The sequence below is a fragment of the Polistes canadensis genome, unplaced genomic scaffold (assembly GCF_001313835.1).
Source record: "Polistes canadensis isolate GaletaPanama2010 unplaced genomic scaffold, ASM131383v1 scaffold_111, whole genome shotgun sequence".
NCBI classification, from domain to species: domain Eukaryota; kingdom Metazoa; phylum Arthropoda; class Insecta; order Hymenoptera; family Vespidae; genus Polistes; species Polistes canadensis.
In genome coordinates, this window is record NW_014569658.1 from 183,519 (window position 1) to 195,700 (window position 12,182).

At 28.5% G+C, this 12,182-nt stretch overlaps 3 protein-coding genes across 5 annotated transcripts; 2 read left to right on the forward strand and 1 right to left on the reverse strand.

Annotated features, from left to right (window-relative positions):
* Window positions 1–3,419: 3,419 nt before the first annotated feature.
* Window positions 3,420–5,286, reverse strand: LOC106787696 (tyrosine--tRNA ligase, mitochondrial). 2 transcript variants are annotated; one of them, XM_014750272.1, is made up of 3 exons: window positions 4,937–5,286; window positions 3,957–4,855; window positions 3,420–3,853 (listed from the first exon to the last, which is right to left on the reverse strand). In XM_014750272.1, the coding sequence occupies exons 2-3, from the start codon at window positions 4,753–4,755 to the stop codon at window positions 3,474–3,476; spliced, it is 1,179 nt and encodes a 392-aa protein (XP_014605758.1). In that variant the 5' UTR covers window positions 4,756–4,855; window positions 4,937–5,286; the 3' UTR covers window positions 3,420–3,473. The 2 variants fall into 2 exon arrangements, with proteins under 2 accessions (XP_014605758.1, XP_014605757.1); XM_014750271.1 differs by having other exon boundaries at window positions 4,933–5,050.
* A 328-nt stretch (window positions 5,287–5,614) lies between these two features.
* LOC106787722 (uncharacterized protein C2orf42) lies at window positions 5,615–9,552 on the forward strand. 2 transcript variants are annotated; one of them, XM_014750331.1, is made up of 7 exons: window positions 5,615–5,765; window positions 6,000–6,388; window positions 6,478–6,801; window positions 6,884–7,100; window positions 7,179–7,384; window positions 7,474–8,392; window positions 8,480–9,552. In XM_014750331.1, the coding sequence occupies exons 2-7, from the start codon at window positions 6,002–6,004 to the stop codon at window positions 8,647–8,649; spliced, it is 2,223 nt and encodes a 740-aa protein (XP_014605817.1). In that variant the 5' UTR covers window positions 5,615–5,765; window positions 6,000–6,001; the 3' UTR covers window positions 8,650–9,552. The 2 variants fall into 2 exon arrangements, with proteins under 2 accessions (XP_014605817.1, XP_014605816.1); XM_014750330.1 differs by having other exon boundaries at window positions 5,619–5,765; window positions 5,997–6,388.
* An 880-nt stretch (window positions 9,553–10,432) lies between these two features.
* LOC106787695 (transcription factor BTF3 homolog 4) lies at window positions 10,433–12,144 on the forward strand. The gene is made up of 3 exons (XM_014750270.1): window positions 10,433–10,744; window positions 11,265–11,636; window positions 11,966–12,144. The coding sequence occupies exons 1-3, from the start codon at window positions 10,667–10,669 to the stop codon at window positions 12,074–12,076; spliced, it is 561 nt and encodes a 186-aa protein (XP_014605756.1). The 5' UTR covers window positions 10,433–10,666; the 3' UTR covers window positions 12,077–12,144.
* The last annotated feature ends 38 nt before the right edge of the window (window positions 12,145–12,182 follow it).

A 12,182-nucleotide genomic window follows, 5' to 3' on the forward strand; every position in this document is an offset into this window, starting at 1 on the left:
ATTAAATTGTTTTTTTAATATTAATTTTAATTAAAAATATACCCCAATGTTAAGTATCATATCGATGATCAGAAATAAATTGAACAACGAATGAAATGGCAACAAATAATTATTAATAATAAAACTTACTGAGATATAACATACGCGTTAGATACTAACACAATTACAAATTTTATTATTTATCTATGTAACGTTGAAAAATGCATTTACCATTCGAATCACACATTTTGAATACCATTTATTAAAGACAGATATTATTATCGTATAAATTCTTTTAAATAAATACGAACAAACAAAACACAAAATATGCTATCACCCCCACTAATTTAAAATATCTTTATATGAATTAAAAAAAAAACAGAAGTTCTATTCTAAAAATTTCATCTTACCTGATTATTACACCCCCTTACTGCAACCATTAGACAAAAGAATTCAAAATCAATCGACTGAAGGATCAAACAGGAACAATATAAAAGTAAAATGCATTAACTTTTGAACAACGCGTTTGGAAGACACGATTATTAAAACGTGTCGGCGTCTTGTAAAAACCTTCCAAGGGAAAACAAGACAATATATAAAATAAGAAAAATAAGAATAAAAATAAGAAGGATGAAAGAGTAGTAAAGGGATATGGAATAAGATGAGGGGGTGGGGGTAAGAAGATAGTTGGAGAAACGCGACCAGCTTCTTCTTCTTCTTCTTCTTCTTCTTCTTCTCCAGTCCTTCTTGGAATCTTAAATTAAAGCGCTCTCGTTGTTTTGCGATCGGAAAAAAGGGGGATCCCGATCAGAGGGAAGGTTACGAATAAAAGAGAGGATCGGGTGCTGCTAAAGCGGCGAGGACTTGAGAGCGTTCCGGTGTCGTTCGCAATCGGGGGCATAAAGTGTCCCGCATAAAGCAAAGTCCCAAGTTAAGAAGGAGAAGCCAACCACCATGGAAAGAGAAAGACATGGTGGCCAGGTTGGGGGAGGAGGGGACCAAACGTTAGCTGGGGGGACTTGGCGGTAAGCACCCAGGTACGACTCGGTAACCGATCGTGCCCCGTTCCATTTTTCTTTTCACTTTCAACACAACAACTGAGAGAGGAAACGTCCGACGTTATATTTACGACGATTTCAAAGAAAAGACGTAGAAGGAGAAATTGGAGGGGTATGGGGAATTAGGGGAGGATGTCGTGCTCGATCTTTCATGCTTGTTCGTTCCTCTTGTAAAACCTTAAAGCGGTTTTCCTGTTAAAACGGGAGTATACCACTACTGACCATGCATGCATGCGTGTGTATGCACTCTCGGATGCATCGTTATTCTTTCTTTTTTTTTCCTGGTTTGTATTATTTTTTCTTCCTACCGTTTATTTTGTATTTTTCTTTCGCACTCACGACTTGTAACTTGTTAAACGTGTATACTTTCAATTTATTTTAATTCGATCAGTTATTTTGATGAATTTTTGAATAGTATATTTATGTAATAGGGTCAAGAGATTGGGTCAAAGTTTGATTAGAATTATATATGAATGTGCTGTGGATATATAATATAGGATATAAAGTAGATTGAATAAAAAAGAAATTAATTAAAAATATCTAACATTGATGAGACTATATATATATATAGTGTTCAGATAATTTGAATGCATCAATTCACCCTTATATATCTTAGATACTGATATTTTATTATAAATATTCTGATCATCTATTTAAAATATTGATAATTTTTGTATTATCAATCGATGTAATATTGATCATTGATATTCCACCATATAGTGATATTTTATTATTTATATTGATCATTTATTTAAATATACTAACCCTCTCTAATATCCTAAAGTAATCGTATAGGAAAAGCAGAGAAAAATTTGTACGATTCCTTAATAAATATATAAAAATACTTACATAAAAAATGAATAAGGCGAGAGGAATACTTTGTAGGAATCTTGCATGGTGTCTTGATAAAATTAATATGTGACGATGACTCTATCTTGAATTATTCTTGAATTATATAATAATTAGCGAGATAATTCGAGAGAAAATTATTTGTTCGATTCTAAAAACATAAAACAAATATAAATATCATTTGATATATGTGTAAGAGCTTATATATGCGCCATCTGTTACGTAATTATTGCAAGCACGAAGCTTGCTTCTCTTCCATTTACCTAGTACCGCCATTTTCAATTTTCACTCATGTTGTTCACTTTTAATTTACATGATATTACAACTTCAGCTATTATTCTACTAGCTTCTTTACTTTTACTTTTATGATCTTTCCTTTCGTGTACTTTTAATGTATTTACGAACAATCTATTACATTATAAAGTATAATCCTTATTAGTACACACGAGAAGAATGCTTGGGAATGTTGACTAAGATGGTATGCCTTCTCTACTTCCAAATAAATGCACACAGTTGTACGATTAAAAATTATTACTTCTCCTTTAGAGGAATTGTCTATTATATTGTAAGCGAATTTAATTTGTAAATTTAAATTTAATCCTAGAAAAAAAAAAAAAGATATATTTTCTTATAAGAAAAAATAATTCGAATAAATTTATTTTCAAGGCACAGCCCTGAACGATTTTAATTCAGATAAATCCAAAATGACGAGACCCAGGTCCTCTTAACATTCCACCGATAACAGACCGGATCATTCTAGCAACTTATATACCACAGAAAAGTTGGCATAGAACCTGAACAACAGAACAAAATGAATGAGTACTCTTAATTGTACATTAATTGTATATTTAAAATTTATAATAGCACACATTATTAATTATTTCATTAGTTATAATTAATTGAAAATACAAAAACGTTTTTTCTTATTTCTAAGCAAAGCAATGAAGTTTCATATTGTTTTTTGTTTTCAATCAATTGCTGACTTTTTGTTTGTCAGTTTTTCTCCGGTCTTTCTAGCATCAATATGATGTAGGTTTTTATTTTTAATCTAGTAAGTCTTTTTCTCTGTACCTGTTCCATGACAATCGTTCTTAACGAGTAAACTTCTTTAATTAATAATTAAAACAAAATATTTATATTAGATTTCTAAATATTGTTTGCTATTATATGTATATAGAATTTAATTACACATTCACTTTCTGTACATTTCTGTACAGAAATTAAAAGTTACTAGGAAATAAGAAAGTTTAAAATATATTGAAATCTAGTAACATTTTTAAGCATCATATCGATAATAGTAGTGCTCTACTTTTATCTTACCGGTAACTTACCATCAGAATTACCGACAGTAAAAAAACTTACCGCAGAATAAAATTTATAAGTGCGCTTAATTGCACACTAATTGCTTATTTATCCTCCATAATTGTTCGTTTTATTGCTTGAAAATTTTGTAGGATCCATGCCAGCGTTCCTACGGTAACATATACTCTGTTTGTTTTATAAAGAATTAATTTAAACGTTCACTTAAGATTCATTACAGATTTTTATTTAAATTAAAAAACAAACAAATTTGTACAAAATTAATTATTAAGATAAATTATATTGTTCCAATGATCCACTGACCCATCGTACTATATAATAAGTTTTTTTACCAACCCTCAAAAGGGTTACATTATTAGATAATATATGAATACCAGGTACTAAGACTTCATTCAAGTTAGTAACTTTACTATAATTAATGTAAAAACCACCAGCTTTTATGATTCTACGCGTATCATGATCACTCTTAAAGCATTTAGCTTTTGTTGCTAATTCGTATACCGTCAAGCCTGGTTCCCCAAATATATCTACAACTGTTGCTCCTTCAAATACACTGGCTATTTCTTCTGCACTCATTTTAACTAAAGTATCAATTGATTTATTATACAACACTAGAGATGTATCTTTTGCTGCCTTTAAGCCAAGTTCTGAAAATAAATGTCGATGCTTTTATTCTATATAATGAAAATAATTAGTTAAATGTACTATTTTCTTTTTCTCTTTTTTTTTTTTTTCAATTAAAATTATTACCTCCATGAACTAGAAGGGTAACTTTTTCCGCTAAAATTCTTTGGGCCAATCTATTTTCTGGTTGTTTAAAATGTTCCTTTACAATGTCGGATATTTTTGGTAGCGATAAGAAGGTAAAGAATTTGAGAAAATTTTCAACATCGCTATCTTTGGTTCTAATAAAGAATTGATAAAGCTGAAAACTAGAGGACTTAGTAGGAGATAACCAAACAGCATTGCCGCTAGATTTTCCAAATTTCTTACCACCTTCTGTAGTTATAAGTGGCAATGTTAAACCATAAACTTTTTTATCTGTGGCTTTTGTAACCAAATCATATCCAGACATAATATTACCCATTTGATCGCTTCCACCAATTTGAAATAAACACTTATGATTGTCTGCTAAATATAACCAATCGTATCCTTGAAAAACTTGATACGTAAATTCTGTAAAGCTCATTCCAGTTTCTGAATTTAAACGTGATTGAACAGATGTCCTTCCTAACATCGTACCTAATCTGAAGTACTTTCCAACTTTTCTTACAAACTGAATAATATTAATATCCTTATACCAATTTAAATTATTAAGAATTTGTAATGGTTGCAATTTTTTGGTTTTATCAGGCCAAAAATATTTATGGTGATTATTAAATACATTTGCTATGTCTAATTTGATAGATTCCAAATTCTCTTTTAAGAGTATCTCTTTGATTTCAATTCTTTCTGATTTTCTGTGACTAGGATCACCTATTAAACCAGTTGCTCCACCTAATACTGCTATCACTTGGTGTCCTGCGCGTTGCCAATGTAAAAGATTCATCAATACTAATAAATTTCCTACGTGTAAGCTGCTCGCTGTTGGATCGAATCCAGCGTAAACACATTGTGGAGATTTAGTTAATAAATCTGTTATCTCTTTACTGTAAAAAGAAAAAGAATGATTTATAAAAATACATATACATATTTTTATGTATATATAAAAATCAATATCACTTACGTACAATTATTTGGAAATATATCCTCGTACATACCCCTCTCCTTAAGGTTTAATATATTTTTATCAACATTGCTATAAGTATTTGTTTTTCTCTGATAAATTTGTTGAAAAAATGTTCTTGCACTTAATAAACGTTTTATATGCATTATGATATTTTTAACTTAAAATCTATACTTCGTCAATTATTTCTCTATTATAAATAAAAGTTTTTAATTTATATATATATATTTTAGAAAATAACTATTCTTTTTCTTTAACAGAGAGAGAGAGAGCAGAAAACTTTACACATACAAGATAGACGATATACGATTCCTGTTTAGGTTCGTGTTACCTCGGAAGAGGTTAGGAATATCATTGGTTATAAATTTGATAAGAGTACGAACTCGTTAGTATAATTTTTATAAATATAATTCCTTATTTTGTAACTTTCTGTTTAATAGTTTGTTCAAATGTTTAAAATGTGAAATTTCTTTAATATTATATTTAAAATAATACCTATTAAAATAATAAAAATATTTTCACTTATTTAATGTTACAAAATGATATTGGTTATCGGCAGAATTTAACTCTTTCTGATTGGTCAACATACATGATACTGAGAGACAGATTCTGGATGAACATTTTCGTACGAGTGATGCTGCTCTAAATGTTATTCCTTATATATAATATGCATATATGTGAACATATATACGTATATATTATCGCTGTGAAATGAGTTATTTATTTACTACTTGAAATCAACTTTTTGCAAGCTTAATCATCGACCGAAAGACAAAAATCTTTATTGTTTTATCATCACCGTCCTAATATATTTGAATTTGATAGATAACAAGGTATAAACATAATCGTGTTAATAGCTTGTCTTTAAATAAACGAATATATAATTTTATGTAAGAATTAAACGTTACAAAACCTGACAAAAATACAATTCGTTGATGTTTCTGATTTAGTGTCTACGAATTGTTTCTTTTTTTTGTTTTAAATAATGCCTTAAAGTATTAATCTTTTTTAATATGTAAATATTATTGTATGCATATTAAAAAATATATATTTAATATTTTCAGTAGCTATGTCCAATGAGGAGCGCCTTCGAAAGCTATTATCTGATTTAGGAAAAGCAACTTTACGTGGTGTAAGAAAATGTCCTAAATGTGGAACGTATAATGGATCTCGTGGATTGTGTTGTAAAAATAAGTATTGTGATGCAGTGTTTAAAGAACCAGGAGAAAAGAGAAAATTATCAACCGAGGCATGTAAATTAATAACTGGTTCAACTGCACAAGTTTTTTCTGTTCGAGTTAGAGATAAAGGTCCTGATTATCGAGGTTTTGTACAGTTGCCTTTAATAAATGCAACTATTTCTAATGAAATTATAACATTAATTTCACAAACAACTGCTCTATGTTTTGTCGATACTTGTGAGAGGAGTTTTGATACCAGTGTTCTTAAATGTCACGTAAGTTAAATATTATATAATTGTCTTTAATTTATTTCATGAAATTTATATATATATATACGATTTATCATTATAAGATATAATTTTAGGAAAAAGATGCATCAGATTTATCTGTATCGACGTGCCAACATATCCAAGCTGCATTAAGATGTTATGCAGAAGCTCAGCCATTGACGTTAAGAAATTCTATTTTATCATCTTTAAACGTAAACAATGAAATGAAACAAGAGATTTGGTTATTAGCTACAGAAACGTCAGGTCCATTGGTACAAAGAGTATCTAAAAATATAATGGCTGTAAAATGTAAAGCTTCGCCAAAGCATCCATTAGGATATCTTCATTTTTCTTTCTTCGTAACTAAATTGAAAGATAGAGTAGAACATCGGTGTTTTTGCAGTTGTACTGCGTTTAAGGTAAATTGATAAAGAAAGTATCTCTTAATTTTTACTAAGTTTTATGAATTGTTTAATTTTTTATATTAAATATTATTTACAGGGTACAGCCAAATCAATTGGAGATAAAGTAGAAACAAATTTGTCGCAAGCAAAGCGTTGCGTACACTTTTACGCATGTATATGTGCCTTTGCTAGTGATCCTAAATTGTCGGAAGAATTTAGTTATTATATAACCTTAGATCAAAATGATCTAAGTGTACCAAAGCCACCGATATCAATTTTACAAAATAATGAACAAGATAAAATAGTTGGAATAGGTAATACATATTTTTTATGAAAGGATATTTCTTTTTCATCATAAAAGATATCTAATTTTGTGTTGTAACTAATGGTAGATCTAGATCCTTTAAACACAGATGATGCTGAAACGCATCTGTTGATATTTCGTGATGACACTTTAACTGTGCAATGTTTAGATGGAAATAGACTTGATTTAGATTCAATGAACTTGGATTCATCGATTTTACCTAATAACATTGTTGAAAATATCGAAGTGGAATGTGATCGTAGTTTGTTAGAAGATAATAATATTATTTCTCAGGTATCGCACTAAATTATTATATATTATTTATTAATAAGTTGATAAACATTTGTAAATATTATTTTAACTATATTGTTATTATTTTACAGGTTCATAATTTGGAAGTTATTGACCAAAATAGTGTACAATTTAATGGAAACACAATGAAAATCTTAAATGAACAAACTGAAATTGATACAAAGTACAATATATTAAATAGTCAATATATCTTAAACGATAATAATATTAAAATATTAAATACTGGAAATTTAAAAGTCATTGATACAAATACAGTATTAGATGTAAACAATATCAAATTAATAGATACTAATGCAGTGTATAATGGTAATGAGCTTAAGATGATAGAAAAAAATGCATTAATTCAATACGATAATGGAAATATGTTTAATCCTGAAAGCGGGACTGTACAACCTACTGTTTCGATAAAGCGAAAAAGAGATGATAAAAACGTGAATAAATTAAGTGCTACTGGTCTAAATAATTTAAGTTCTATTGAACCGAGAAAATCAAAATCAAAACCAACTATTATAAAGAAATATCAAAATTCATGCGAAGACTTGGATGAAGCTAACACAAATCTACCTTTCATTAAATGGTTAGCATCAATTACAGAGAGAATTAATCAAACAATGCATTTTCAGTTTGATGGTAAACCTGATCCTTTGGTATTTCATGTACCACAAATATTTTTTGATTGTTTACGAGAGCGAATATCTTGTGGTGGCAAAAAGAAACGTTTACCTAATTCGACGACAGCCTTTGTTAGAAAAGACGGAGTACCATTGGGTACCTTTACAAAATATACATGGCAAATTACAAATATATTGCATGTAAAGAGTATTTTTGAAACACCTCTTATACCTTTAGAAATCACAAGAAGTTTTATACAAAATGCAGATGGAACGTATGAATTATATAAACGAAAAGAAACAGATATCGATCGGTATAAGAAAACAAATAATAATGCATTGATCAAACCGCTAGAATTGAAAACTTATTTAAAAGTTGGTAAGGGGACATTTTCACATTTAAGATTATTTTATATATCAATTATTTCAATTAGAAAATACGGTCTATCAAATAATACTTTTTTAGGTAATACTTCTCCTAATCAAGTAGAGCCAACACCATTCTTAATAGAATGGATACCGGATATTTTACCAATATCCAAAATTGGCGAATTAAGAATTCGATTTGAATTCGGACACGTTAAAAATGAGACTAGCCAAAGATGGAGAAAGATAGCGTTATCGAAAAATTATTGAATTAAAAGTTTATAATATCATATCAGTATAAGTTAAGTATTTATTTTCAAGTATTGTATTGTTATTTCTTTGTTATATCGCAAAGTTTTAAATGTTTTATAAGAGAAACACGTAAGAATGTTTTACATTGCATACCGATGTATATATTTAAATCTACAATTTATTTTATGCAAAATAATTTTGCATTATATTATAAATTAAATTAAATGTACTTTAACCCTTTCAGTACATAAATTTTAATAACGAATATATGAAAAATGTTGTAATTAACTTTGTATATTTCTATGATGCGTGTAAATACATTATGTATGTATTCGTGTGAATATATTGATTTAAATTGAATCATAATATTATGTAACAATTTTAATGTAACTGATGTAGTACTTGAAGGGTTAAACAATGAAAAATTATATATATATATATATGCTTTGAAAAAATTTAAATACGCTAGAAGATTTATTAGATAACGTACTAAAACATATATAAGTATTGGCGTTTTTGTTTGTAACTCTAATACATTAGAGTTAAAATTTTTAAATGTAAAGACTGACCTCTGTTTTTTTAAAAAGATGGGTACAAATCGTGTTTTTAATGAACAATGTGTGTTTGCCAACTGCGAATTACATTTTATAGAATCGTTTAGAGCTTACGGCGTTTAACAGTCATTTTATTTGAAAGAGCAAAATACATATTGAAAACTTTTTTATTTATTTACTAGACGGGTACCACCGAGATGAATTAATGTAAAGACAAAAAAAAAGAAAAGACAAAAAGTAATGAAAAAAAAAGATTCGATTTGTTTTTAATATAAAACGAGACGAATGTATCATACAACACGTGTCAATGTAAAATATTGTATATACGTATTGTGGCATATTTTAAAAATCGGAAATGCTAAATTAATATGTTATTTAATAAATACGTATTCTATGATATAATAAATTTTCAATTATTTGAAATTGATTTCCTACTACAATGATGTACATCTATTTTCTATTTTTTAATCGTTTGCATACGATGACATTATGACAGTAATGTAACGAAATAAACAAATATGTAATAGGTAAAAGATAAAACAACTATTTATCTATATCGTATAAATTAAAAATATCTTTTATATGTCTCATAAATACAAAAGTAATAAAAAGAAACTTATCTACAGGTTCTCAAGGTTAAGCAAGACGTAAATACTAAGTGAGCGTGGTTGTTATGTTAAAAAAACTTATTCGACTTTGATTTAACTAGAAAAGAGAAATAAGTACATATATATATATATATATATATATATATATGTATGCGTATGTATGCGTGAAAGATAAAAGAACAAAAAAGAGAATCTATTTCTTTTTCTGAAAATATCAATATCATTTTTTAACCAAAAAAAACTTATTCATTCTTAACGTATTATCGTATAAAATAATAAAATGAAAAAGAAACGTATTATGGATGTCGTGGCAAAAAAAAAAGCGCGGTTTTCCAATGTACGCATGTATGTATGCATCTCGTATCCCATCTATGAGGATTCCATGACTTTTTTTCTCTAGTCATAGCACACGATGTTACGCGATGGTGTCTTTCAACCGTACAACACTAGTCAAACGAACTTTGATCAACAAATTTTGATTCAATAATAATCATTATGGTTCATTATTTATTTGTCATTAAATAATACGATAAGATTAATCAAATAATTATCGATGATAAATAAATGATATTAAAATGATGTAAACTTGATGGGTGATTTGTTCTATTGAGTTAAGATTCACACCGGAAACAGCGAATACGAACGGAAGCTGTCTCTGACGTAGGAGAGTTAGAGAAGCGTACACTTCCATTTTCTTGATCCACTCGGCGAAGTGAGAGCACGTGTTTGTTCGCCGGCACTTTTCTTTCGAAAGACTTCGTTTTAATAATAATCTTAGCAAAAATTAATCGTCACGCGTACGCGGTTATTCATTGACTTGTGTAACGTTCTAATAGATCCTTAAGTTCTTACTTAATACAAACTAGTATCAACATGAATCCGGAGAAGCTTAAGAAACTCCAAGCTCAAGTACGAATCGGCGGTAAGGGAACACCCCGTCGCAAGAAGAAGGTACATCAATTGTTCTTTTTCTTTTCTTTTTTTTTTTTTTATTACAACATTTTTATTTAACTATCTCTTTCTTTTATCATTACTTTCCTTATCTTTTTTGTTTTTATCCTACGTTAATTATTACTTAATACTTATTACCTTTTCCATATATACGTAGATACATTAATTTCTATGAAAGAATGATTTGATTTATCAAATATTCCTACATCTTTTCTTGATAGATAATTATTTAATGTTTCATTTGACAAGTTTTATTTGACACGTTTTCTTTCATGATTTTATAATACACTTTTTTTTTCCTCTCATTTCTTTACTACATTACATTTGTTATTATTTATTTAAATGGTTATTAGTTTGAGAAAGTATGATGGAATATTTTCGATCAATTTAATCTGTAGTTGTGTTTTATTTCTTTTTATTTTTTTTATTTTGCAATATTTATAATAATGCATATTATTTATTCGTTTTTATTAATTTATGAAATTTTTATAGCAATAATATATTTATGACACTTTTTCAGGTAGTACATGCAACTGCTGCGACAGATGACAAGAAATTACAAAGTTGTCTGAAGAAATTATCAGTTAACACTATTCCTGGTATAGAAGAAGTTAACATGATTAAGGATGATGGCACCGTCGTTCATTTTAATAATCCAAAAGCCCAGGCTAGTTTGTCCGCTAATACATTTGCAATTACTGGCCATGGGGAAAACAAACAGATAACTGAAATGTTGCCCGGTATATTGAGTCAGCTAGGTCCAGAAGGTTTAACGCAGCTTAAACGATTAGCAAGTACAGTGGCTGGTAGCGCAGTTGGTAAAGCAACGCTAGAGGAGGACGATGAAGTTCCTGATTTAGTTGAGAACTTTGATGAAGCTAGCAAAGAAGAGGTACATATTTAATTCTATCATTTTTATATAAATACACAAATATATTAATAATAATAATAATTATTAGAATTATCTAAGAGAAATATCTATAAGAGAATTCGAAAATTTAGAAGATCTAGGTCATTATAGGTTAACGGATGAGTTTCAAAATTGTCAGTATTTATAAATGTTTTTATTTGGCTTATTGTTAGCGTTTATTCAAGGTTGGGTAATAAGTGTATTTTCAAAATTTATAGTAGACAGTATTCGATTAGCGGAACAAGTTGGCTAAGCAATATATAAATAGACAAGCCATATTATTATTATTATATATTCATGTTTATTTTTAGGTCGCACCAAAAAAAGAAGTTGAGGAAAATGATAAAGCCTCTGCCGACAAAAAGGAAATTATCACAATCGAGGAAAAGAAAGAAGCACCCTTAGCTACATCCGAAGCTTAAAGAGTTTGTTGTCGAGTGTCGAGGTAAAGCCCTAGGTATATATATACACATAAATATATATATATATATATACACAAATTATAGATCTTAATGATAAGTCTTATAT

Excerpts from the sequence above, each read along its gene's own strand:
- LOC106787695 (XM_014750270.1), top strand. The coding sequence starts at position 10,667 with ATGAATCCGGAGAAGCTTAAGAAACTCCAAGCTCAAGTACGAATCGGC. Across the intron at positions 10,745-11,264 it reads CACCCCGTCGCAAGAAGAAG|GTAGTACATGCAACTGCTGC; the intron begins GTACATCAATTG and ends ACACTTTTTCAG. Across the intron at positions 11,637-11,965 it reads ATGAAGCTAGCAAAGAAGAG|GTCGCACCAAAAAAAGAAGT; the intron begins GTACATATTTAA and ends GTTTATTTTTAG.
- LOC106787696 (XM_014750271.1), bottom strand. The coding sequence starts at position 4,964 with ATGTACGAGGATATATTTCCAAATAATTGTAC. Across the intron at positions 4,856-4,932 it reads ATATTTCCAAATAATTGTAC|TAAAGAGATAACAGATTTAT; the intron begins GTAAGTGATATT and ends TTCTTTTTACAG. Across the intron at positions 3,854-3,956 it reads TACCCTTCTAGTTCATGGAG|AACTTGGCTTAAAGGCAGCA; the intron begins GTAATAATTTTA and ends ATTTATTTTCAG.
- LOC106787722 (XM_014750331.1), top strand. The coding sequence starts at position 6,002 with ATGTCCAATGAGGAGCGCCTTCGAAAGCTATTATCTGATTTAGGAAAA. Across the intron at positions 6,389-6,477 it reads CCAGTGTTCTTAAATGTCAC|GAAAAAGATGCATCAGATTT; the intron begins GTAAGTTAAATA and ends ATATAATTTTAG. Across the intron at positions 7,101-7,178 it reads AGATAAAATAGTTGGAATAG|ATCTAGATCCTTTAAACACA; the intron begins GTAATACATATT and ends AACTAATGGTAG.